At 32.8% G+C, this 25745-nt stretch overlaps 1 protein-coding gene across 14 annotated transcripts in view; it reads left to right on the top strand.

Moving 5' to 3' along the window:
• Positions 1 to 25745, top strand: part of LOC106876481 (syntaxin-binding protein 5) — a 435422-nt gene that overhangs the window by 312838 nt on the left and 96839 nt on the right. For 8 of the 14 annotated variants that reach the window (XM_089341867.1, XM_089341861.1, XM_089341865.1 and 5 more), the window contains exons 14-15: positions 722 to 924; positions 15792 to 15938. In XM_089341867.1, the coding sequence (XP_089197993.1) occupies positions 722 to 924; positions 15792 to 15938 (350 nt within the window). Of the gene's footprint in view, positions 1 to 721; positions 925 to 15791; positions 15939 to 21037; positions 21089 to 25745 lie in introns of all 14 variants that reach the window. The other 6 variants (XM_089341866.1, XM_089341864.1, XM_089341858.1 and 3 more) reach the window with 1 other exon arrangement.

Here is a 25745-nt window from a genome sequence, read left to right as displayed (position 1 = left end):
ATATATATATATAATATATATATATATATATATATATATATATATATATATATATATATATACATTTATATATATTCATTTATATATATATATATATATGTACATATAAATGTATATATATATATATATATATGTATATATATTATATATGTGTGTGTGCGTGTGTGTTTCTTTGTGTCTGTGTTTGTCTCCCGCCACCACTTGACAAATTGTATTGGTGTGCCTGCATCCCCGTAACTTAGTGGTTTGTCAAAAAGTAGTGATAGAATAAGTACCAGACTTAAAAAATTTACTGGGGTCAATTCATAGCCAAAGTCTAATGACTGAAACAAATTAGAAATAAATTTAGTATAATATCCTTCTCGTTGATCTGCTGTTTGGAACATTAATTAGCACTGAATTTTGACTGAACATTTTGATTTAAATCACATTAAAGTAAAATTTGCATCAACAGGCAAAGGTTTTAAATCGCAGTAGAATAAAGTTTGCATTCATAGGACAGGTTGATTAAATAAAAGGGTTAAATATAAACACTTCAAAATTAATGGTTATATATTGTAGTAACAGAGGCAGTCTTAGGTGGTGATGGTGGTTGGTATAGAGATGACCAAATAAGCATTCTTCTATATGATCTTATCTTTATTTAAAACTAATCTATTTTCATCTCACTCCAGACTACAGTGCCTACATCTCTTCCTTTTTTTTCTTATATTCCTAACAGTTACCTTACAGGTTTTATGCAAAGTAAAATCTGCAAAATTATTTGAAAAGCCTAAATGTAAAAATTCTGATGGTAGTGACGATGATCCGTTTGCTATCCAAATGATGCAGTTGTGTCGCGAAAGTCGTTTACTATGTGTTGCTGGCGCTACGCATGTAATGCTCTTCAGGTTTGACAAACAAGAGTCTCAACATGAAGTCGTCGTAAGTATAAGCTTTACAGACTCTCTTTCTTTGCTCTGACTTGTCAATAACAGTTTACTCCCTCTCTTTCTCTTTCCCTCTCTCTCTCTCTAAATTTATGTATATCATATGCTTCTACATTAGATATTAGTGTCTCATTGTAGTGAAAGAGAGACAAGGCAAATATTAGGATGAGAAAAGGAAAAGAAGGAGATATGCAGTGTGTTTATCTAATATTGTCATATAGTAATATATGTATATGAGATTATAAATTTCTCTTTCTTTTTTTTTTAAAGGACTTAGGCTAGTTTATGAGAAATTTCAAAGAGTTTCCCCATGACTATAAACATGTAAATAAGATTTCAATTATTAATTTGAGATAGGGAGATAATGTGTGGAGAGACGTATACATTAAACATTTACTGCTAATGTGAGAGGTAGAGGACTACAGCAAGCTGAAAATGTCTATTCTTGAAACAGAATGACGTTTCAAATCGGATGTTAGTAAGAACTACCATCTTTTAGAAGTTAACAATTTTGGGAGAGATAAATTGAAATCATTTATTTATGGATGAAATTTAAATAAAAAAATATTTTGCAAGAGATTTGAAGATTTAGAGATATAAATTATGAGAATTTATTGCTAAAAACTAGATATGTGGTGAATAAAATTATTAAAAGGTTAATAATTTCTGACATAGACTCTAAGCCAAATTTTAGAGGAGAATTTAATCAATTAAATCAGCTCCATTATTTGACTGGCACTTTTTTTTTTCTTCTTCTAGAAAGATCAAAAGCAGTTTACCATGACTGGTTTTGAACTCATAATGTAAAGGGCCAAAAGAAATACCACAATGCATTTTGTCTGATGCTCTTACAATTCTGCCAATCTACAGCCTTTAGCATTTAAACCAATCATATCTGGCCCAATTATTGCATTTGTTTTATGTTCAAATCAGCTAGATCCTGCCTCCCACACCTACCCTACAATGTCATTCTAAATATAAAGAATCACATATTTGAAAGCTACAAAATAATGCATGATTAATTCAAAACAACGTGACACGTAAAAGCACCTACTGCACTCTCTGAGTGGTTGGCGTTAGGAAGGGCATCCAGCTGTAGAAACTCTGCCAAATTTAGATTGGAGCCTGGTGTTGCCATCCGGTTTCACCAGTCCTCAGTCAAATCGTCCAACCCATGCTAGCATGGAAAGCGGACGTTAAACGATGATGATGATGATGATGATGAATAAATAAGCATTACATTTGACAGAGTAATCTGAATGCTAAGGGGTTAAAGGCTCATTATATTTGTACCTATTACACATCATGTTACACATAAACACACACCACACAAAATTGTCAAGAATTGTATGCGTATATGTCTGTATGTATGTATCATATATGTATATACACAAAAAATATAAGTATACAAATACTCACATACATAGATATGCTTAAATACATGTGTGTTTCTATAAAACATATATGCACACATATACACATACACAAAATTCTCGAGAATTGCACTTACATTCACTCATTCATGATATATATATATATACACACACACACATTCATACCTACTTGCACATATGTAAAATATAGTAAACACACACACGTGTGTGTAGACATATCTTAACTAAAATTATGCCCACACTTTCTTGGATATTTTTACATTAGTAACCATGTAATATTATGTTCTATTATACCCAATTTCCTGCTAACTGTTGCTGTTTCTAATCAGTGTAAGTAGAATTTTCCTACACCCAACATTAACTCAAATTCTTGTAATTGTATCAACCCCAATAATTATCCTCTGAATTCCAAGTACCCACTTACATATTATGTACACTAAGCAATAGTTGAAACAAGCGATTTTGTTGGGCATACATTAACCTCTCTTTGAACTCAGGAAAATTTCAATTCCACCAACATATCTATACAATACATAACCAAAATAGAAGCAACATGACGTTATTATCCAAATTAAAAAGAGAGTTGTGGAGGCCTCCACAACCATGGCAAGACAATTTAGTTTAGCAATTTGGGTTAAGGTGGAAAACAATGGTTAAACTCAAGACAGAACTGGCAACACACTGTGACCAGTACTGTACAACAACACTTGATGGTCTGGTCAGTACCGTGATTCTGTGATATATATATGTATATATATATATATATATATATATATATATATATATATACACACACACACACACACACACACATATACTTTATTTAAAAGCAGCAGAAATATAACAAAAAACTGTTACTCGGAGTTTCACGTTCCCGTTCATCGGACAGTTTTGTTAGAAATGGGAGAGAAATGACGATGCAATCAAAACTAATATAAAATTAAAACACATGGATCTGTTTCATTGGTCGTTTCAAATAATGGTCTTAGGTATGCAATGAACAAAATAAACAAAACAAATGAATTCAATATAGATTCATCCTATTTTTTAAAAAATCAAAAAAACCTTAAATTGAAAAGGGGGTTCAAAATACATATTGTAAATAATTATATTCGAATTATCGCTCAATTAACACATTAAAATAAAATTTACACTGCATTAAAATGGATTAAAATTTACGCTGCATTAAAATGAAAAATAAAAATTCTACAACAATATATATGCATACTAGGCTATCTACAACATACATATATACATCATAATACACAGATGCATACGTACAGACAATATGCATATATAGGCATATATTTGTAAGACATAAATACATGCACGAATAAGCATGTATACACAGACACATATGCACACTTGTGCTTACTCCGGTATGTAAATGTTTTTATTTTTCATTCCCTTTCGAAATTATCCCTAATTGTGGTGTGGAGTTTTGACTGATCCTTCTAGCAGGTTAGATGTCCTATTATGGACATCTCTGATATGTTTAAATGTACACTGTATTTTAACCCTTTAGTATTTAAACCGGCCATATCCGGCCAAAAGTATTCTGCCTGTTTTATGTTAGAACTGGCCAGATCTGGTCTCTCACACCAACCCTACAATATCGTTTTAAAAATTAGCAGCTACCTCATCAAAATCTCATAGCTACAAGATAATGCATGATTAGTTCAAAACAATGTGGATAAAAAAGCATTAATTTTGGCAGAATAATGTGAACACTAAAGGGTTAAATGAATAATATATAGTCTATTGACTAATTTTTTCTCCTCGCTAGACCACTGGTAGCAAATAGAATTTCTAAAAAATTTTTTGCTACCCTCAGATTCATATATATATATATATACATATATATATATATATATATATATATATATATATATATATATATATATATATATATATATATATATATATACATATATATATATATATATACATATATATATATATATATATATATATATATATATATATATATATATATATATATATATATATATATATATAAAACAGCTTGTGTATGTATGTATGTATTGTTGGTCTATGAGAGTTTTTTTGGCAAGAACTTGGCTTATGAAGTGTCCAGAGTGGGCAAGACAGGTGTCTAACCCCTCTCCATTAATAGCTTTTCTAATGGCACTGGTTGTAGTCATAGGAAGATATCATAGTTTAAGGAAGCATATGTTGTTGTGGTAGTTGTTCTATGTTTTACATTATGGACATTGTTGGTAATGATGATGATGCGTGGCTTAGTGGTTAGGGTATTCAGCTCTCAATCCTAAAGTCTTGAGTTCAATTACTAAGCAGTACATTTTGTCCTTGAGCAAAACACTTTATTTCATGCTGTTCCAGTTCACTCAGCTGGCAAGAATTAGTTGTACCTGTAATTCAAAGGACCAACCTTATCACATTCTGTGTCACTGAATTCCCCTGAAAACTTCAAGAAGGGCACATGTCTGTGGAGTTCTCATCCACTTGTATGTTAATTTCGTGAGCAGGCTGTTCCAGTGATCAGATCAACAAATGTCATCATAACTAATGGAGTTGGTATCCATTATTTGTCAAAATGCTTTTGAAAATACAGTGTAAATGGCTCTGTTGTTTTGCACTACAACATCTCCTACGAATGCAAGTAAATTCATTTTTGATGTAGTTGTGCTTAACACTGCTGAGAAATAGTGATTTAAAATGTATGAAAAAGTCTCCGCAGGCTATTTTCTTGCAGAATCATGTGATAACACTTTCTCCTGAAAAGCTGAGAATGAAGTCAAATAGGAGAAGAGCTCCTGCTTCTTTGAAATGTTCAATAAGGAAATCAATATTATTGAATATTTGCTTCATTACAATTCACACCAGTGTGAACCCATAATCATTTATATGTATTTTAATGTGTCTGTCTATGTGTGTACGTATCTATCTGTGTGTGTGTGTATGTGTGTGTACTAGCTACAACCTTTAATAATTTCATTTAATCATTAACCTTTAATAATTTCAATTATCGTCAGCTGATAGCTAGAATTGAACTCTTATAATTCAAAACTTCTAACTCATTTCTTACAAAATATATTTAAAATTTTACGTATAATTATTTGTTTATCTCTCCCTAATTTTGTTAATTTCTCACAGATAGTATTTCTTACCAACAAAATCTTCATTTCGGATGAAATCCCTGTTTAAGATACTTCATTATTCTCAGCCTTCTTTGCTTCTCAATCTCTCAAATTAGCTGTAAACTTCTTAACGTATACATCTTTTCATGAATTAATTCTCCATCTCAAATTACTTCAAATCTTATTGACATGTTTGAGCCTGGTGTAGCCATCCGGTTTCACCAATCCTCAGTCAAATCGTCCAACCCATGCCAGCATGGAAAGCGGACGTTAAACGACAATGATGATACCTACATTTATATACACATATACATACATACATATATATATTTATTTACATGTGTGTGAGTGTGTGTATACATATATATATATACATACACACATATATACATATATATATGCATATGTGTGTGTGTGTGTGTGTGTATATATATATATTCATATATATATATATATACATACACATACATACACACACACACACACATATATATATATATATATATACATACACATATATATATATATATGTATAAATATGTGGCACATAAAATACAGCATTTCGAGCGTGGCCGTTGCCAGTACCGCGTGACTGGCCTTCGTGCCGGTGGCACGTAAAAAGCACCCACTACACTCTCTGAGTGGTTGGCGTTAGGAAGGGCATCCAGCTGTAGAAACTCTGCCAAATCAGATTGGAGCCTGGTGTAGCCATCCGGTTCACCAGTCCTCAGTCATATCGTCCAACCCATGCTAGCATGGAAAGCGGACGTTAAACAACGATGATGATGATATATATATGTATAAATATATATATGTACATATGTGTGTGTGTAATCAAAATAAGCAACAGGATATTAAGAAGTGATGCAGTACGACCGTTTCAAACACCTCCATTTCATTGAACAATGCAATCATTACATCAACTTAAAAGCAGGGCTATCCTCAGCTGCACAAATAAATAAAGCAAGGGGAAGTGACTGACCTCCTCTGTTCAAAGGTTTTAATAGACACAGGTTCGTGTGTCACATAGCTAGCTAGAGGCGATAGCCTCTTGGAGCTAATCAACGGCAGCATTCGTCCTATTTTCCTGGACTGCCATGTTAACTTGGCGATAACTATTAATATACATATGTGTGTGTGTGTGTATATATATATATATATATATATATATATATATATATATGTATGTATATATATATGTATATAGCGTAATCCTTACCAGTGTTCTAGCACTTATGCTGGTGGCACGTTAGAAAAAAGAATCAATCATGTATTTTGTATGTATGTATTTATATGTATGTATGTATTTATATATATATATATATATATATGTATTTATGTATATATATATGTATATCAGAAATCTTGAAATTTTCTACAAACTATTTATATATTTATTATTTTAAATATATAATCTCATACATATGTGAGATAAATAGATGACAATATTAGATTACAATGGAATTACTACAAGACAATATTAAATTACTGTAGAATTACTATATGACAATATTAGATAAATATCCTATAATATTTAATTTTTGTTTCAGAAACACTGTACAACACATGATGCATATTTTTATCTTTTCTTTTTCTTCTCCTTATATTTACTTTCTCTCCCAACCCCCAACTACAATGACAAATATATTTAAATGTTTAAGCATATCATTTGCCTTCTTTTCCCTGCCTCCTATCATTCATCAACTAATTTCTGACTGTAGTTCTCTGAGAGAAAAATCACCCATTAATTTCTATGAAATTTATTTTTATGTACATAGATTTGTAGAACAGCCATCAATTTTATTCCTGCATTTCAAATAACTCTGCTCCCTTTTCTTTTTACTTGAGATTTCATATCCATGTTAACTTTTAAGTATGATGAAATGTAGTTAGTTTGATGAGCATTTTCAAGCAGTACTTTGATAAGCTTACTAAGTAAAATACCAGTTCTGTTGTGAGTATAAAATATGTAAATGTATTATGATTTATAACACTCTACTAGATTAAGATTGAGTTCTGTTTTTACCAATTTATATTTGCCTTTATTTTAATGAACATCATAACTCGCACACACAAACACACACAATCACATGTAATTCTCACAAAAAATTTCCAAAAGACTCAGTTGAGAATTCTTGTCTTGTAAGTTATTTGGTGACCTCAGTGGTGTTGGTACCATGTAAAAAGCATCCAGTACACTCTGTTAAGTGGTTGGTGTTAGGAAGGGCATCCAGTCGTGGAAACTGTGCCAAAGCAGACAGCAGAGCTTGGCGCAGTCTTCTGTCTTGCCAACTCCTAACTAACCCATCCAGGCATGGAAAGCAGATGTTAAATGATGATGATGATGATGGCTACAGTTCAAGAAAATGACTGTGATTATCTGGAATACATATTTATGTATAATAAAATACCTTACTCTGTGTTGGACACTGATTCTGTCTCTACAAGTTTTTCATTTCTGTTTATGAAGATAAAATACAGAAACCCTTGGAATAGGGACAAAGTTATGGTTCAGTTACATGTAAAGAAACCCTATTACATATATTGAGTACTTTCATAAATCCAAACTTAGAATTTGTGTGTGTGTGTATTCACTGTACTTCTCACCAGATTTGGCATGGCTGACTAGTTAAGAAGTTTGGTTCCTTGGGCAACTGGCTTCTATTTTAACCTTGAGTTGGCCAATGTCTTGTGGATGAAATTTAGTTATCATAAACTGTACAGAACCCTGTTATGTATGTGTAAGTGTTTCTATCATGCATATCTGTATATATATATAACATATATCACCATCATTGGCTGTCCGGTATAGGCTGTCCATCAACTGTTATTGTTCAGTAATCATCTCTGGTAGGCTCGCATGTGGGCTACAAGGCCTGCTCTTGATCTGAGGCAGCAATGACATCTACTACAGGTGAAGCTACTTGATGCTACAAAGAATTGATACCACTTGTGCTCTCTCATATTCTCTCGATTGTTTCTCCTCAGTGTCTAGAATTATGAGCTTCAGCAACTGGTGCCATTTATCATGATGCTGGGCCTTTTCCTCCCAAGTCTCTGGGAAGATGCTGAAGTTCTTCATATGTCTATAACATACAGGGTGTCCACAAAGTCTGGGTACATGGGATTAACATATACTTTAAGAAATTATTATTTCTTATATTTAATTGTTTATGTTATGATATTATTTACTCCATATACCCAGACTTTGTGGACACCCTGTATATACACAATTCAAAAATAAAAACGAGGATTAAAAGGACATACACAGTGAGTGTATTAGGTTGACACTCGGTTTAAGATGGAAATAAGAGGAGTGTGACATTTCAAGCATTGGCTCTTCATCAGAAAAAGGAACAGTCTACAGAGAAGGAAAAGACATTTCTGAGAAAAACATGTATGTCATTAAATGGCTGAAGAGACTGGAAGTATGTGTATATGCATGCATGTGGTGTATTGTTTACATTCATTGATAGGATCAACAAAAGAAAGGTACTCACTCCAGCAAAAGATAGGTATCATCTAATAAAAACAGTTTATGTTGGGTTGTCCCATAAATAATGTGTTTTTTTTTAATTGCTTGAACTAAAAGTCAGCAGGGGACAGGATAAACTATCTGCATCAACTTGCTATAAAAGCAGGTAGTAATTTTACCTGGGATTTATTCTTAGTGCAAGTTTTGAACAGTGCAGTTCGATTTTAACAGTTATTTTTTCAAAACTATAATGGCAGTGACAAAGGAGCATATTCGGCATATTTTGCTTTATGAGTTCTCTAAAAGCAACAACGCAACAGAAAGTGTGAGGAATATTAATGCAGTATATGGGGATCGGACAATAAGTGTAAGCCAGTGTCAGTGGCGGTTCCAGAAATTCTGAGCCAGAAACTACAGCCTAGAAGATGAGCCTTGTCCTGGAAGATCTGTAGAGCTTGACAAGGATGTCCTGCAAACCCTAGTGGAACAAAATCCTATCGTAACTGTTGAGGAACTAGCAGAGAGGCTTGGATTTGGTCATTCAACCATTCATTGACTCTTGTGTGCCATTGGAAAAGACAGAAAATTGGGTCAGTGGGTTCCTCACAAACTTACCGAGTCTAATCATGTGCAGAGAGTGAATGTGTGCTCTTCTTTACTGTCACGTCTCATAAATGAACCTTTTTTTGGACTAAATGGTGATTGGTGATGAGAAATGGGTTCTCTATAAAAATGTCAAGCACCAGAAACAGTGGGTAGGGAAAGGAGAAACACTAGTCTTCACCCACGTAAGGTGTTGTTATCTGTTTCATGGGATATGAAAGGTTTAGTCCACTTTGAACTTTTAAACCCAAACCAAATGATAACAAAGGAGATCTGCTGAGAGTGGCTTAAGTCAGTGCGAAAAGAAAAACGACTATCTTTGGTTTCATGATGAAAGGTGTTCTTCCATCAGGATAATACTTGGCCACATGCAGCAAGGATAATGTTCCAAAGGCTGGAGCAGTTTGAATGGGAAACAATGCCCCACTCATCATATCGCCAGACATTACCCCATCTGATTATCATTTATTCCACAGTCTTCAAAATCATTTGAACAGAAAAAATATGAATTCTGTAGACAAGGTCAGAACAGTACTGGAGAAGTATTTTTCGTCACGGACAAGTGAATTTTGAGAGAGGAGCCTTGCAAGTCTACCAGATAGATGGAAGAACATTGTAGAAAATGGAGGAGAGTATATTTTAGATGAAAAAGAAGTTTGTTTATCTAATATATATATATATATATATACCGCCTATTCCCCATTTTTTTAGGAGCAGGTAGCCACATGAAGACACACACCAGACATTCCATTCATTATTTATGAGATGACCCAATATTTGAGCTACTTGATCAGAATTCCACTGGACAGTTGCAGGATAGTGATTTGTATGTTATATTAGCCTGCCTGATTACTGCACTATCTCAGCATGAAACTTCAAGAGGCTCAGATATAATAATCCTGATTTTATTAAATGATACATAAATATGTGTTGTGTATGTTTGTGTTTGTTTGTGTCCATGTGTCTTGGACAGAGGTTGGTATTTGTTTACATTCCTCATAAACAAGGCATACTGTTCCTTGATTTGATGCACGAAAACCATTCGCATAAAGTACTCTCCTTGAAAACCAGCAACATTGGTGTTAGGAAAGGCATGTCTCAAGTGTTTTTTTTCTCCAAGCCATGCCAGTATGAAAAGTGGACATAAAATCCGCAATGATGATTTCCTGAAAGTTAAGTTGTTATTTAGATAATAACATAAATTGTAGAATAAATATATCTATTATCTGGCAGTTTCTTCTGAAAGATCTTTTGATTCCTTTGAAATCCATTAGACATTAGTTAGGAAAAGTAACTTATGGTCCCAGGGTGGGGAATATTGCCTTGTGTTATTAAAATATCTCTATATTTTCAACTTTCATTTGATTTGATCTTTGTTTTATGCAAAGCCTTTTCTAGTGGTTAACTTAATCTGTGACTCATTCCAACACTCCCTCATGATGCCTTGGGTATATGTTACAAAGTCTTCTTTGCTGCAAACATTCAGGCCAGATTTCCAGTTTGAGGATAATTACCTCTTTCTCTCCCTCCTATTATCTCAAAGGCCCTGACCAAAAGATAAGAAAACAATTCAACATTTTTGACCTTGGATAACTGACCCCTAACTAATCTGACATTGATTAGGTCACTAAGCAGAAGCTGTATATTGCATGTCATCTAATAGAAAATGTCAGAAAAATATCTACAACTAATTTAGTAATATTTCATTGATTTGTTAGAGAGAATTTGTGGTTGCAGATTATATGACTAGACAGTGGTAGACATTAAGATATGTGTGGAGCACCAGATGGAGTTTATATATCTGATATTGATAATAGAGGTTAACAGTTGAGAATCAGATATAATTTGCAGCTAGAAGTGAAAAAAAATGTATGCTATGAAATGCTGGTAATGGATTGAGGTGAAAACCTGTCATAAGACAAACAATTAAAATATTAGGGTTTTGTTTTTTGTTTCTAAAGCTAAATCAGTCGGTTATTGTACAGCTCTGGAAAATCCTTCAGTCACACTGTTCTCTGTTAAAAAAGACAAAAACTTTCTGATATTCTCCTGAAAATATGTTCCCTGTAGTATTGTCTGTTAAGAAGAGTATCTGAATGTGATCTATATCTGTGTAAATATGTACTCAATTCAGTGTGTATTGAACAAAGCATCTTAATATGGTTTTGTGTAAATATATTCAATATAGTGTTGTCTGTTCAGAAAAGTATGCAAGTCACTTGTGTAAATATATACTTGAAACACAGTGTGTATCAGAGTATGTGAATATGTTTTGTGTAAATATACCTAACTAATCTAGAAATATGCAAAGTATTAATATGAAACATAAAAAGTTGGTCTATCAGTATGGATATTTAACACATAAATAGGAATTTGTGTCAGATATTGATTAGAAATAAACCTGTTTATACCAGTTTTAACTTTTGTCCAATTTGTAGCAATAAGGGAAATGAATGGTTATTTCTGAATCAATACATAATCAATTATAATGTATATACACATATATAAACATGTGTGTGTGAGAGAGGATTGCAATGTTTATATTTTGATTGTATATTTTTAAATCAAATATTAACAGTAATAATTTGAAGTTGAATGCAATTTTTCAGAATTTTTTTTATATAAGAGTATTTATGAGGATCTAAATATACACCAAGTACATTAGTAATTTATATTTTGTACAGACTTTGGTAGATTCTATGACAACTGTCTTCTTCTATTACTTCACTATACCTGGTTGTAAAAAGACTTCAAACTCAGCACACAAAGGGTACAAAACCCAGCATTATGTCTTTGACTGAACTTGCCATAACACCAAAGTTTCCTTGGATATGAGACACCTTAACCCTCCAGGAGGGTTGCAATGCAAACAATAGCACAGAATGTAATAGCTGAGAGGTATCTAGGAGTCATGACCTGGATGCAGCCCAGCCCTCTTAAAGGATAAGGAGTTGAGGGCCAAAAAGTTGCATGAAGCAGGTCTCTTGTCTGAAAACCTGCTGTTCAGCTCTCCTCAGATTTCCTTAGTACCATGACAACTACCTTGTATGGCTTCATTATTCCTGGTTAAAAAGGAACACTTCAAACTCAGTACCCAAAAGAGTGCAAAATCAGTATTATGTCTTCCAATTATTAACTTCAACTTTATACCATGCAATGCACAACATCCAATAAGGATACTGAGGCCCTCTGTGACCATACTTATCTGGCAAGCTTCAGCTTCTCAAATTAGGAATACAAACCTCTTTGTTTCTTCCTCTCTATCTCTCATAATTACAAGATGTCAATGTGTTGCAGCATTCTAGATGCACATATGCCATATCTAATATGCTATGGTCATTCTTCAAACATTTAATTGATTGTATGTGTGCCAAAAAGAATTGCTATCGATACTTCTGTACATTTTATATATTTATGCATTTTAAGCATGTAATAATGAGGACAGTTGCAGTTGAAATGAATGTCTATTCGTGTGGCTCTTAACAGCATCTGTATACATAGCTCCAAGCAGTGTCTGTATGAGTATGCATATATATATATATATATATATATATATATATACAGACGTGTGTGTATGTATATATATATATATATATATATATATACAGACGTGTGTGTATGTATATATATATATATATATATATATATATATGTGTGTGTGTGTGTGTGTGTGTATATATATATGTCCGTGTGTATATATGTATGTGTGTATTTATGTGTATGTATATAATATATACATATATACATATAAATATGTGTATGTGTGTGTATATATATATATATATATATATATATATGCATATATGTGTGCATATATGTATGTGTGTATATATATGTACATGTGTATATGTATATGTGTGTGTATATATGTATATATATATGTGTATGTATATGTGTGTATGTGTATATATATGTGCATGTGTATATATATATATATATATGTGTGTGTGTTTGTGTGTATATATACATATATGTATATATGTGTGTGTATATATACGTATGTATATATATATATGTGTGTGTGTGTGTGTGTATACACTCACACACACACACACACATATATATAGAGAGAGAGAGCTGGGTGGTTTCTAAAGGAACTGTAAAAGCTCTCAGTAAATTGCTTAAAGTCATTCTAGCTGTGTTGCTGGTTTTTGGTAGGTTTAATGATACAGTTATCCAATAAAATTAGATTTTCCTTTGCAAGCAGATCATCTCTGATGACTACCTTTAGCAGCATTGACTGCTATAAAAATAAAGTTTTATGCGTTTCCAATGGCGTAGGTACATAACAATAAAGCTCAATTGAATAACAGAGACCGACAGAACAGAGCACTGCTCCATGCACTACAAAAACTAAAAAGAAGCGAGGAGTGGGTGCGTGGCGGGGTGGACGAGCGGAGTGGGGGTTGGGGATGGTGAGAGGGGAGGGGGATGTGCAGTTTTTGTTCAAAAGCGTCATTGATTCCATATATTGTTTTACACAAAGCTCCAAAGGATAGTGAGAAGGCGAAACAATACAAAAAATAAAACAGAAGCAGCAAGCAAAGGAGTTAGGTGCAGGTGGGGTGGGGGTGGAGATGGCTGTGTGTAAGTGTGTGTGTGTGTGTATGTGTGCATGTGTGTGTGTGTGTGTGCATATGTGTATATTGGCATTGGATAGCATCACAACAGTGCAATGAAATATAACTAAGGTTATTGACAGTGTGTATGTGTGCATGCATACACACACACACACACACATGCTGAGCATTATAATAATGACAATATGAAGATTCCTATATAAAATTATGGGACAGTATATACTGTTTGCATGTGTGTGTGTGTGTGTATATATATATATATATATATATATATATGTATATCATCATAGCATCCACTTTACCGTACTCACATGGATTAAACAGGGTTTATTAAAGTAGAATTTCTACTACTTAATGTCCCCACCTGTTGCCAATCCTCATCTGTTTCCAAGCAAGGTAATATTTCCCTGCGCTTTTCACAGAATATTGGAAATGAATGACACTGCTTATATGACAATGACACTCATTTACGACATACTTGTACACACACACACACACACACATTTATTTATACACATATGCATACATATAACAGGCTTCTTTCAATTTCTCTCTTGCAAATCCATTCACAAGGATCTCATCAGTCTGATGCTATAGTAGAACACACTTGCCCAAAGTGCCACACAGTGGGACTGAACCCAAAACCATAAGGTTGGGAAGCAAACTTCTTAACCACACAGTCACACTTGTCTTATATATAAATATGTATATATATATGATACACACACACACACACACACATATATACATATAGTCAAATTTGGTGATCATGGAGACCGATATAATGGTCCACCTCTTCCAATCCACCTGTTAGAGAAATTTTATTGATACAAAGCTCAAGGTATTTTAAGTTTCACAAGGACTTTATAAGCACCCTGTATGCTTAGAGTATGCAGGTATTTTGAAAATACCCCACAGAGTGACAACCATTCCCTACATAGTTACAGGCTGCCCTTTGGCAAGGCATAGCACCTGTTCAGCCACTCTCCGAGGGATATGATGAAGTCATGGGACTGCAGCATGGCAGGTTGTGGAGAGATAGTGGAAGAGTTCAACTGAGCTAATGGTGCTTCTTAGATTGACACTGAGTGAATGAATCCTAGATCAATGGTCAGGATCACCATGCTCTATCAAGAGAGTAGCTGCAATGCATCCATAGGAGTGGTGCTCATGTTTGTGTAATCAGCTAATGAAAGATTCACTGTGACTCAAGCTACCAATTTAAATTTTTAATAATGGAATTGGATGGTGACAGAGTCTTGGGAATCTGTACAAGCACTAAAAAAAAATGTTTAGTATATAAACTAATTTGCCTTTTACTACTCATCCTTCTACTCAATCATATTAACATATCATGTTTTGCTTTTTGTGCTGTTTTTTGTTTTTAATCCTTTAGCATTCAGATTATTCTATCAACTGTAGTGCTTATTTATTCACATTGTTTTCAATTAATCATGCATTATCTTGTAGCTTTGAGACTTTAATTGTGGGATTGTCTACTTTCAGTATGACATTGTGAGGTAGGCATGAGAGATTGTATTTGGTCAGTTGGAACATAAAACAAATAGAATATTTTGGCTGGATATGGACAGTTTAAATGCTGAAGGGTTAATATTGTCATTACTCTACATGATTTTGAGAACAAATAGTTACATGTTGTTTTCCATCTCTAAATTTCTTAAACAAAGGCACTTGAAATCCAGATCATCTATGAAGTGTATGATGACTTAGACTCTCCAGATTATGAATACTCACGGCCATTTCTTGGTGCAGTCCATCAACAACAGAGTGGAAGCCTTGGCTCCTATTCCAGCAGTGCATCCGATAGTACTAAGGTAAAAAAAAAATCAACACTTTCACTTCTTTCTTTTTGTGCCTTCACTGAAATTTCGACTACAAATTTTACATCCTCTTCATTTTTTCTTATCTCTATTCTTTTCTTTTTTTTTTCTTGAATTTCTCTAACCGATTGTTTGTTTTGTTTTTTCTTTACAATTTTATTATCTTAACATTTTCTTATTAATTTCGTACACTATCTTTATTATTACCATTATTATTTTATATATATATTGCTTAATTTCTACATTTTTGGACTTGATTGCTTATTTTTCATCTTTGCATCTGAATGTTTCATACTTTCATAACCTTTTTATATTATCTTTTTACTTATATATATATATATATATATATTGACTTTTTTTTTTGGTAATATCTTCATTTATATCATCTACTACTGTAGCCAAAGATTTTAAATTTGCTGGCTAGAATCAATTCCTCCCAAGTTTTCATCACACTATCATTGTGATGTCCATTTCCTGTACCCAAACACCCCCATCCCACACCCACCAATTTAATTTTTTACAAAACAAAACTTAGTAATTGGTTTTTATCAGCAGCTATTAATTTTTCTTTTTCCATTTTTTTTTTTCTCTATTATCAAAATTTGGTAATCTTTCAGTTTTAGTTTCAACACCATCCATATTAATGGATATGTCAATCAGATATTACAACCAATAAAATTAATTCTGTGACCCTTAATTATAATGAATTATTTATATTTAAACATTTCTTCTTTAGTTAGTAACATTAATTTGGAAATTTTTTCTTTTAATAAAATTGTTATTCTCCTACCCCAAAAAAAAATTTAATAAAATGAAATATAAAACAGAATAATAAATTTACAGACTGAAATTATCAATTTGGATTTTATAATTCATTTATTTACGGATATGGAAAATGACAGTCTGAGAGTTCTGAGAGGTCAATACATAGTACAAGTTGATAGATTTTTTTTTTTTTTTTTTTTTTTGGCAGATTTCATTTCAGTTATGCAACTGAATCTCTTGATAAAGATATGAAAAAAATGAAAATTTCACATCAGGATAGATTATATATTTTAATTTTTTTTTTTTTTTTTTTGCACTGCAGGCATGATAAACTTCCATATTTTCAAATTAGCAAACATTTAGAAAGAAACATTGCATTGTTGGCAAAATATCTTGTTGTTTAACAGTCATTACTGGTATTCCATCAGTTATGACGATGAGGATTCTAGTTGATCTGATCAACGGAACAGCCTGCTTATGAAATTAACATGCAAGAGGCTGAGTATTCCACAGACATGTGTACCCTTAACATAGTTCTCAGGGAGATTCAGTGTGACACAGAGTGTGACAAGGCTGGTCCTTTGAAATACAGGTACAATTCATTTTTGCTGGCTGAGTGGACTGTTATTACTAATATAATAAACTATCATGGTGAGGATGTGTGATGTAGTGGTTAGTGTTCTGCATTCACATTCACTAAATCATAGGCTCAATTCCTAAACTAGGCAGTGCATTGTCTTCTTGAGCAAAACCCTTCATCTCATATTGCTCTGCAATCACTTTGACATTCAACACCTTACGTGCTGGACGTTGTGCGCCTGTACAGGTAACATCAATTTAATGGAGGAAGTGAAATAATTTACAGCACAAACATTTGATCGCTATAAACAAATCATTTGTGCAGATTGTTCAGCAAGAAATTTCAGAACTGTCTTTCTCACACTCAAGAGACGACTGTTAATTAATTAATTAAACTGCCACAGAAATTCTCAACACAAGTTGCAGTTTGTAGATAATGGCTGTTACTCTATAACTTCAGTTGCAATGATGGATAAACTATTAAGCAAAATAAGCACAAGCTTAGAATATCAAGGGAAAGGGGACAACACAGGAATGGTAAATGGTTTATGGCACAAAAAAAAAATGATTTTAAACTTGCTAAAATAATATTCAGAAATAGAATTTCAGAGTGTTCATTGTGTTATAGTGAGGATCTGATCAAAGACTTTGCAATTAAAAAAAAAAAGTAGGAGAGGACTTTTCAGATATAAATAAAGTGGAAGTATACAAAAATAAACATTATTTTCCACCTTAGTTTTGTTTCATTTTGAAAACTAAAAAATCATTTTATGGTTTATTGTTTATATTTTGAATTACGTATATATGGGGGTACCAAAATCTTTTAAGGGTCTCTGTAGGTGTTAATTCAGACCTGTTCACTGGGCACTATAGACCACTTGGATAATTTACTAGAGGTTCTGCTAGATATGAAACATATGTAGCCTGGATTTTATCTATTCCATTCCCTAAATTCTGGATATATATATACTCTTTTACTTGTTTCAGTCATTTGACTGTGGCCATGCTAGAGCATCGCCTTTAGTCGAACAAATCAACCCCAGGACTTATTCTTTGTAAGCCTAGTACTTATTCTATCAGTCTCTTTTACCAAACCGCTAAGTTACGGGGACGTAAACACACCAGCATCGGTTGTCAAGCGATGTTGGGGGGGGGGACAAACACACACACATATATACGACAGGCTTCTATATATATATATATATATATATATATATATATATACATATATATATATGCATTATTTATAAAGTGAAACTACTACAATTAAGGATAACTTTGATGCATGGATCATGCTTTAACTAATTTAGGTGGTACCTCTGTAGTTGTTGTAAGAAGATACAGACCCCCACTTGGCCCTTGTAACATTAGCCTAGCAGATCATTCAGATGTGATAATTGGATCTGCATTAGTATTGGGCTGGTACTCTATTGGATTCTTTGGGGATGAAAGACACAACTAATCTTGTCTGAATATGAACTCAATCCAGATGGCAAAGAACTAGAATGAATATGGCAATGTCTCTTCTAATCAACCACCTTAGACAGACAGACAGACAGACAGATAGACTGATAGATAGATAGACAGACATACAGACAGACAGACAGTCATGTACATAGTCATGTACAGAAAGACAAGAGGTACATGGGACAGAGAATCACTGATGAGGTCACAGAATGTGTAACAAAAGAACTTTGATAGATAGACTAAGAAATAATACAAGTAAAAACTAAAGTGAAGTTCAAAGACCATCTTAGGAACAGCGGGTGGAGAAAATGGATGCAAATATATAAAGATATATGTGTGTGTGAAGGCGCATGGCTTAGTGGTTAAGGTGTTGCACCCACGATTGCAAGATCATGGGTTCAATTCCCAGACTGGGCATTGCGTTGTGTTCTTGAGCAAAGCACTTCATTTTATGCTGTTCTGCAATCATTTCGACATCTGACATGTGGCACCTGTACAGGTAATGTTGATCTGATAGAGGGAGTGAGCTTATGTCTACACAAACATTTGATCACTCTAAACAAATCATCTGTGTGGTTGTTTGGTAACAAATTGTCGAACCCTTGTACGTCATCTAACTACTGGAGAGACCATCATATATATATATATATATATATATATATATATATATAAATGCAGTGTTTTGCTCAAGAACACAACACATCACCCAGTCCAGAAATTGAAATTGCAGTCTTACAGTTATGCATCCAACACCTTTAACCACTACACCATGCACCTCCACCAACTATAGATTATAGCTGTTAAGAATTAATGGGTTGGAAACCAGTTCCATCTTGGAACAATTCCAGGAATATCTGTGTGATGCGTTATTAGAATAAGCACTCTAATTATTATAATATATATATATCTCTGTTTTTATTGAATACATTCAATGCTGGATCTAATTGCTTAATTACAAAATATTCTTTTAAATATTTAACAAGCATACGAAAAAATTGCTTCTCTCTCGCATCTATCAGTGTTTGGTTAATAAGTATTTGTTGAAATCAAATTAGCATTGTTGTGACTGTGATGTTAATCTGATATATTATTCAACCTCAAGGTCATAAGTTCTTTCACTCTGCTATCTCCCTAAGCAAGGACTCTAATGCTGCTTATTCCATTTTGTCAGACTGACCAGAACCCAGCTCCATTCTTTCATCATTATTGAATGGTCAGATGAAGGAAAGATATCTATCTACCATTAAACCCAACAACTGCTTCAGTAACAACTAAAAAAAAAAAAAGAAAAAAATACTCCACTAATACAAACATGAGAAAATTGATGTGAATCTGCTAAGTATTTAGATAGGTAGACAGATAGATAAGATACATGGATTTTTTTTTACAATGCTTTTGCTGATCCCCATGACTTTCTGTCACCATCCAATTCCATTATTATGACTTTGAATTGGAAGCTTAAGTCATAGAGAATCTTTCATTAGATGATTACCCAGGCATGGATACCACCCGTATGGATGTGTTGAAGTTAATGTCTTGATAGAGCTTAGTGATCTTGACCATTGACCTTCTTGGATTCCTCTGCTCAGCAGCAAGGTAAGAAGTATCATTGGCTCAGTTGAGCTCTTCTATTATCTCTTCACAATCCATCATGCTGTAGCCAAATGACTTCACCATATGTTACAAGGGCCAAGTAGGGGTCTGTATCTTCTTACAACAACTACAGAGGTACTACCTGAATTAGTTAAAGTATGGTCCATGCACCAATACGCAGTTTGGTAATTATTTAACAATTATTATTTAATACAGAAATATTATTTTGTAAACTTTTTTGTCCTACCCATTCCCTCTCCTCCTATTTTTATCAAGTTTAAAATCTATGGCTCACAATCAAAGAGGCCACACTTTTCTTTGGTCCCAACCCAAACCAAAGAAATGTGGATAACCTCTGGTCTGCAATCTATTTTGTGCAAACTGATCACTATAGCAGCACCCTCTGTTGATGATGATTTTTTTTTTATTATTTTCCTATTTTCTATTAATTTTATTCTAAGAATTGCTGTCATTTTACCCCATCGTTCTTCATTAATCTTTGCAGCAACCTCTTTCTTTTTCTCTTTTTTTTCTCTCTCTCTCTCTGTCTCCTCTAACTTTTTTTTTTCTCTCTCTCTCTCTCTCTCTCTCTCTCTCTCTCTCTCTATCTCTTGCTCTCTCTCTAAATATATATATACATATATATACATATCTGTTTTAAAAATATTTTCATTATTTATGCTTTATAGTATGTTCAGGAAAAGAAACCCCCTCTCAGTTGGAGTGGTGCAATTTCTTTGGTAAGCCTGGCACTGGCAACTTTTCTTTACCACATTCTCAATAATTTAGCTGTTACAGAGCCAGTCATGTTCTAGAGGAATAATTTTGCAGCTGACCATCATTTCACATTCCACCACCCACTTCCCCACTCACTCACTTCACCTAGACACTCCCCAGCCCTCCCCACTAATTAGGGCACGCTTTCAAGCATCTCTTGCTGAAGTAATTAAATCTCTACTATCAATTTAGAAATCGTAACACTTTCATCGTTTAGAGTTTGCTTTGAGGATTAATCAGTAAAAGAGACTAGCCATAAGATGATGATAACAATTTAATATGCATGACCATGCACACAGCTAATTGCAGATTGTGCAAGGTTTTGGTTACTTATAAACACTGATCTTCTAAATATTAATGGAGAATTATCTTAGGGAGGTTATTCTATGAATACTTAAAATCCAAATCATTGTGTATATATAGTTCATTATTGGGGTATATGTGTGTATTTGTGTAGAATATCTAGGTATGAATATTAGAAGCATAATTAGGACTTAAGTGTATGTCTTTCTGTTGAAGATTTTTCACTCTAAGTCGGACAACACTGAATTTGTTTCCTCCTACACAGCATTTGTCATTTCCTTTGTTGAGGCTCAGTAAAACCTTTTTAACCCAACCAAGCTGTTTCATGACATATCTTTAATAAGTTCTCTCACCTTTGATGGTTTTACGCGTGACAAATATTCCATTATTTCTTACTTTCAGTTCCCCCACATTCTGCAACCGAACCACTGCCACGTGAACCTATATTTAATATGCTAGACGCTGCCACCACCATCTCTGTCCTACAATACCACTTTTTTCTTCGTCTTTTGCTGCCCAACACATAGAACTATATTATGTCCGTCCCATTCCTCTCTCACCCTTATAGACCTTCTCCTTTCACAGCTCATATTTCAAGTTCTCAGTTTGGTGTAGATGGTGCAGGCAATTGAGCACAAGTCTAAATATTTTGCCCATTCATATTTTGGTGTCTTACATTATAGCATTCCATTGCAAACAGGGTTGACTTTGCATTTTGTCTCTCAGAAATTGATAAAATAAAAATATCTGAATACCAGTAATATATACTCTTTTACCAACTTAATCAACTATAAACTTTTGCTCTTCAAAAACTAGTCCTTGTGTCACATCAAGAGATCTATTTTCAGTTCAAGATTCCACAGTTCTGAGACCTGTGTGTGTGTGTGTGTGTGTGTGTGTGTTAAGAGAGACAAAATTTCTTTTCTTCATCATCAAGGACAATTATGTAAATCTCTCGGTCTTTTGAGATTCCTGGGCATCATCACATTCCTGCTAAAATAACCATTGGTGCTAATTAGGTGACCTCAATAACAGTGTTATTCAGCAGCTTCAAGACAATTATCACTATAGTAACTAGTTTGTTGCTATGAGACAAATGTACTTATTGTTTTACCAATACATTTAATACTCAAACAACTACTACTATTATTATTATTTGTGATAATCTCCCTCCCTACACCTCACCTGTGTTTTTCTCATGGACATTGACTTACAGCTGTTCAGGCTGGGAATCAGTTTCCCCATGTGAGAAATGGGACTAGAAAATATCATGGCACTAACCACCACCACCTGCCCCTCCTACTCGCCCTCTTGATTAACTTATTAAAGAATAAATTATTTTATTTAGTTACTTTTTTTTTTAATTGTTTCTTTTTAAATATTTGTCCATTTATTGCTGCTGCCTTCTCTTCATATAAGACATCAGTTTCCTAATTTTTGTACCTAAAGTTCAACTGTTTACTTCTTACTTCTGGTGGAGCATTAGATTATTATCATCAAGCTGTTTTATTTTGTTTTGAATTTCTTTTTTTGTTTTTTTTAAGTTTTTGTCCCCACCCTTCTCTTTCTCTCCTTCTTTCTGTGTCACTCAATCTTTCTATCTCATAATAATCCTCTCATTACGTTTTGCAAGTTAACTCTGATAATGACATAACTAATTATCTGAAGTCTTTATGTGTCCTGTTTAGCTATGGCTACATTTTGGATACTACTCCTAATTGCCTGCACCTTTATCAGCTAATTAATAACACTTGATGTGGCCAACACTGTAGAGTTATAAACTAACTGCTTTTATAAATAGTATTTACATGTGTCCTTATTGGGGTTTTGCATTGAAATCATAGCAGGGTTGACTTCAGCTTTCATCATGTCATAATCGATAGAATATGTACTTGTAATATACATAGAGAATCAATTCCATTCTTCATATTCCTGCCTCACAAATATATAGCCTTGTACATTATCATCATCATCATTTTGACATTCACTATTTCATGCTTGCTTGGGATTGGACAGCATTTATTGAGGTAGATTTTCTATAGACGGGATGTCCTTTCTGTCACTAACCCTCACTCGTTTCTGAGCAATGTACCAAGGTAGGAAGTCATTATCATATCAGTGATTACAAACAGCAGGAACTCAAAGAGGGTTTGCAGTGAAAATAATCTATGAAAACACTTCTGAAGTGCATCTTTTAATTGATGATGCTAATTAAAAAAAAGCCCAACCAGTGAAACTGGCAGAATGAGGAGCCTAAGTGAAGATTTTGAGATTAGCATGTATATTCACTAGACACTAAAACAGAGCCAGGGTCTTAATATTATATCTAACCTAATATAGAGGAGGAGGAGAAAAAAATTCCAAGTAAACTAAACTAGTTTGTGGAAATAAGTAAAAATCTGCATCAGAAAAAAACAGTTAATAAAATATAAGTTTGTGTGTTGCAAGATGTGAATTTTGATAATTCTTGCAGGATCATTACATTTCCTTGAATAAGGGTTCTTCCTTTGCGAAAATGTAACAATTCCAATTCACCTCTTATTTTATTTATATGGGGGAGAATGGTAAACAGGAGATATCAATCATTCTATTTTACATGTTGACGCTTATGTGGTTAAAAAATGTGCATTTGTGCTTAGTAACCACATGGCTTTATGTTTCATTCAATTTACATGACATCTGGGGTCCAACTTCTGCCATAGTCTCAGGCTGACCAATGCCTTATAAGAGAAATTTGTTAAATGAAATCTATTTGAAAGCCCAACCTCTGTGTGTATGTGTGTGTCTGTGTCTGTGGTCTGTGTGCGTGCATGCATTAAAAACTTATATTTAGGTCAAGTAAAGGAGGAGGTAATTCTTCAAAAGGGACATAACTCTGGAAATACTTAGCCACTTAATAAAATGAGTACCTGGAATACAGTGCCCAGTATGGTATCAATCTAATGATTAATGTGTATATATGTATGTATAAGGAAAAAAAGTTAAGGTAGAAACTGCTAAAATAATTTTATCATAAAAACATTTTAGGACCCAAGTTTCTGGGTATTGACTCGTCATCAGCGTGATGACGAGTCGATACCCAGAAACTTGGGTCCTAAAATGTTTTTATGATAAAACTATTTTAGCAGTTTCTACCTTAACTTTTTTCCTTATGTATATATATGTATATATATATGTATATGTATATATATATGTATATGTATATATATATGTATATGTATATATATATGTATATATATATGTATATGTATATATATATGTATATGTATATATATGTATATATATATGTATATGTATGTATATGTATATATATATGTATATGTATGTATATGTATATATATATGTATATGTATGTATATGTATATATATATGTATATGTATGTATATATATATATATATATATATGTATGTATATGTATATATATATATATATATATATATGTATATATATGTATATATATATATGTATGTATATATATGTATATATAGACATATATATATGTATTTATGCGTATATATATAGACATATATATTTATGTATATATATATGGACATATGTGTGTGTGTGTGTGTGTGTATTTATGTGTATATATACACGGGTGTATATAATTGTGTATAGAAGAATATATTGGTTTAATGCATGAAAGTACTAGTTCAGTCAGAATGAACATTTAATATTCTATCATTTCATTATATTATATTATTACAAGATTGTAAATAAAACGTGAAAGGAGACAGTTGGAATTCCTTTGATTAATATATGTGTGTGTGTATGTGTATTTATATTTATATATATATATATATATATATATATACACAGACTTAAATATATTTGTATATACACATACTTACATATTTTATTTTTCAATAGAATACTTATCAAAATTTATAAAGAAGTAAACATACATAACTTATTAGAAACTTGGTATGGAAATGATATGAATTATGCAGAAAAATCCTTTTTACTTACTTAGTTAATCAGTTCCTATCATAAAAAATCTTTAAAGTAATATAATATAATATCTAAAAGGATTCATTCGGATAACTCCCATACATATTATTTCCATAATAGATATTTGAAAGATATTTAAATACAAAATATATATTTAGAAATAAATGTTTGTCATTTGTTTTGAAATATTGAAATATAAATGAATATTTAAAGTTAAGAAAAATACAGTGTTTGCTGTTTCAAGTTGAAAGAATATAAACCATACAGCTGACATTTAAAAATAAAAGGAAAGATAAATGTGGTTTTTTGTTTGTTTTGTGCTACAAACACATGAGAGTATTTACTATAAATGCATATGTGGAAGT

This window comes from Octopus bimaculoides, chromosome 25 (genome assembly GCF_046866305.1).
Source record: "Octopus bimaculoides isolate indiv1 chromosome 25, ASM4686630v1, whole genome shotgun sequence".
NCBI classification, from domain to species: Eukaryota; Metazoa; Mollusca; class Cephalopoda; order Octopoda; family Octopodidae; genus Octopus; species Octopus bimaculoides.
This window is presented reverse-complemented; position numbering and strand designations above follow the sequence as displayed.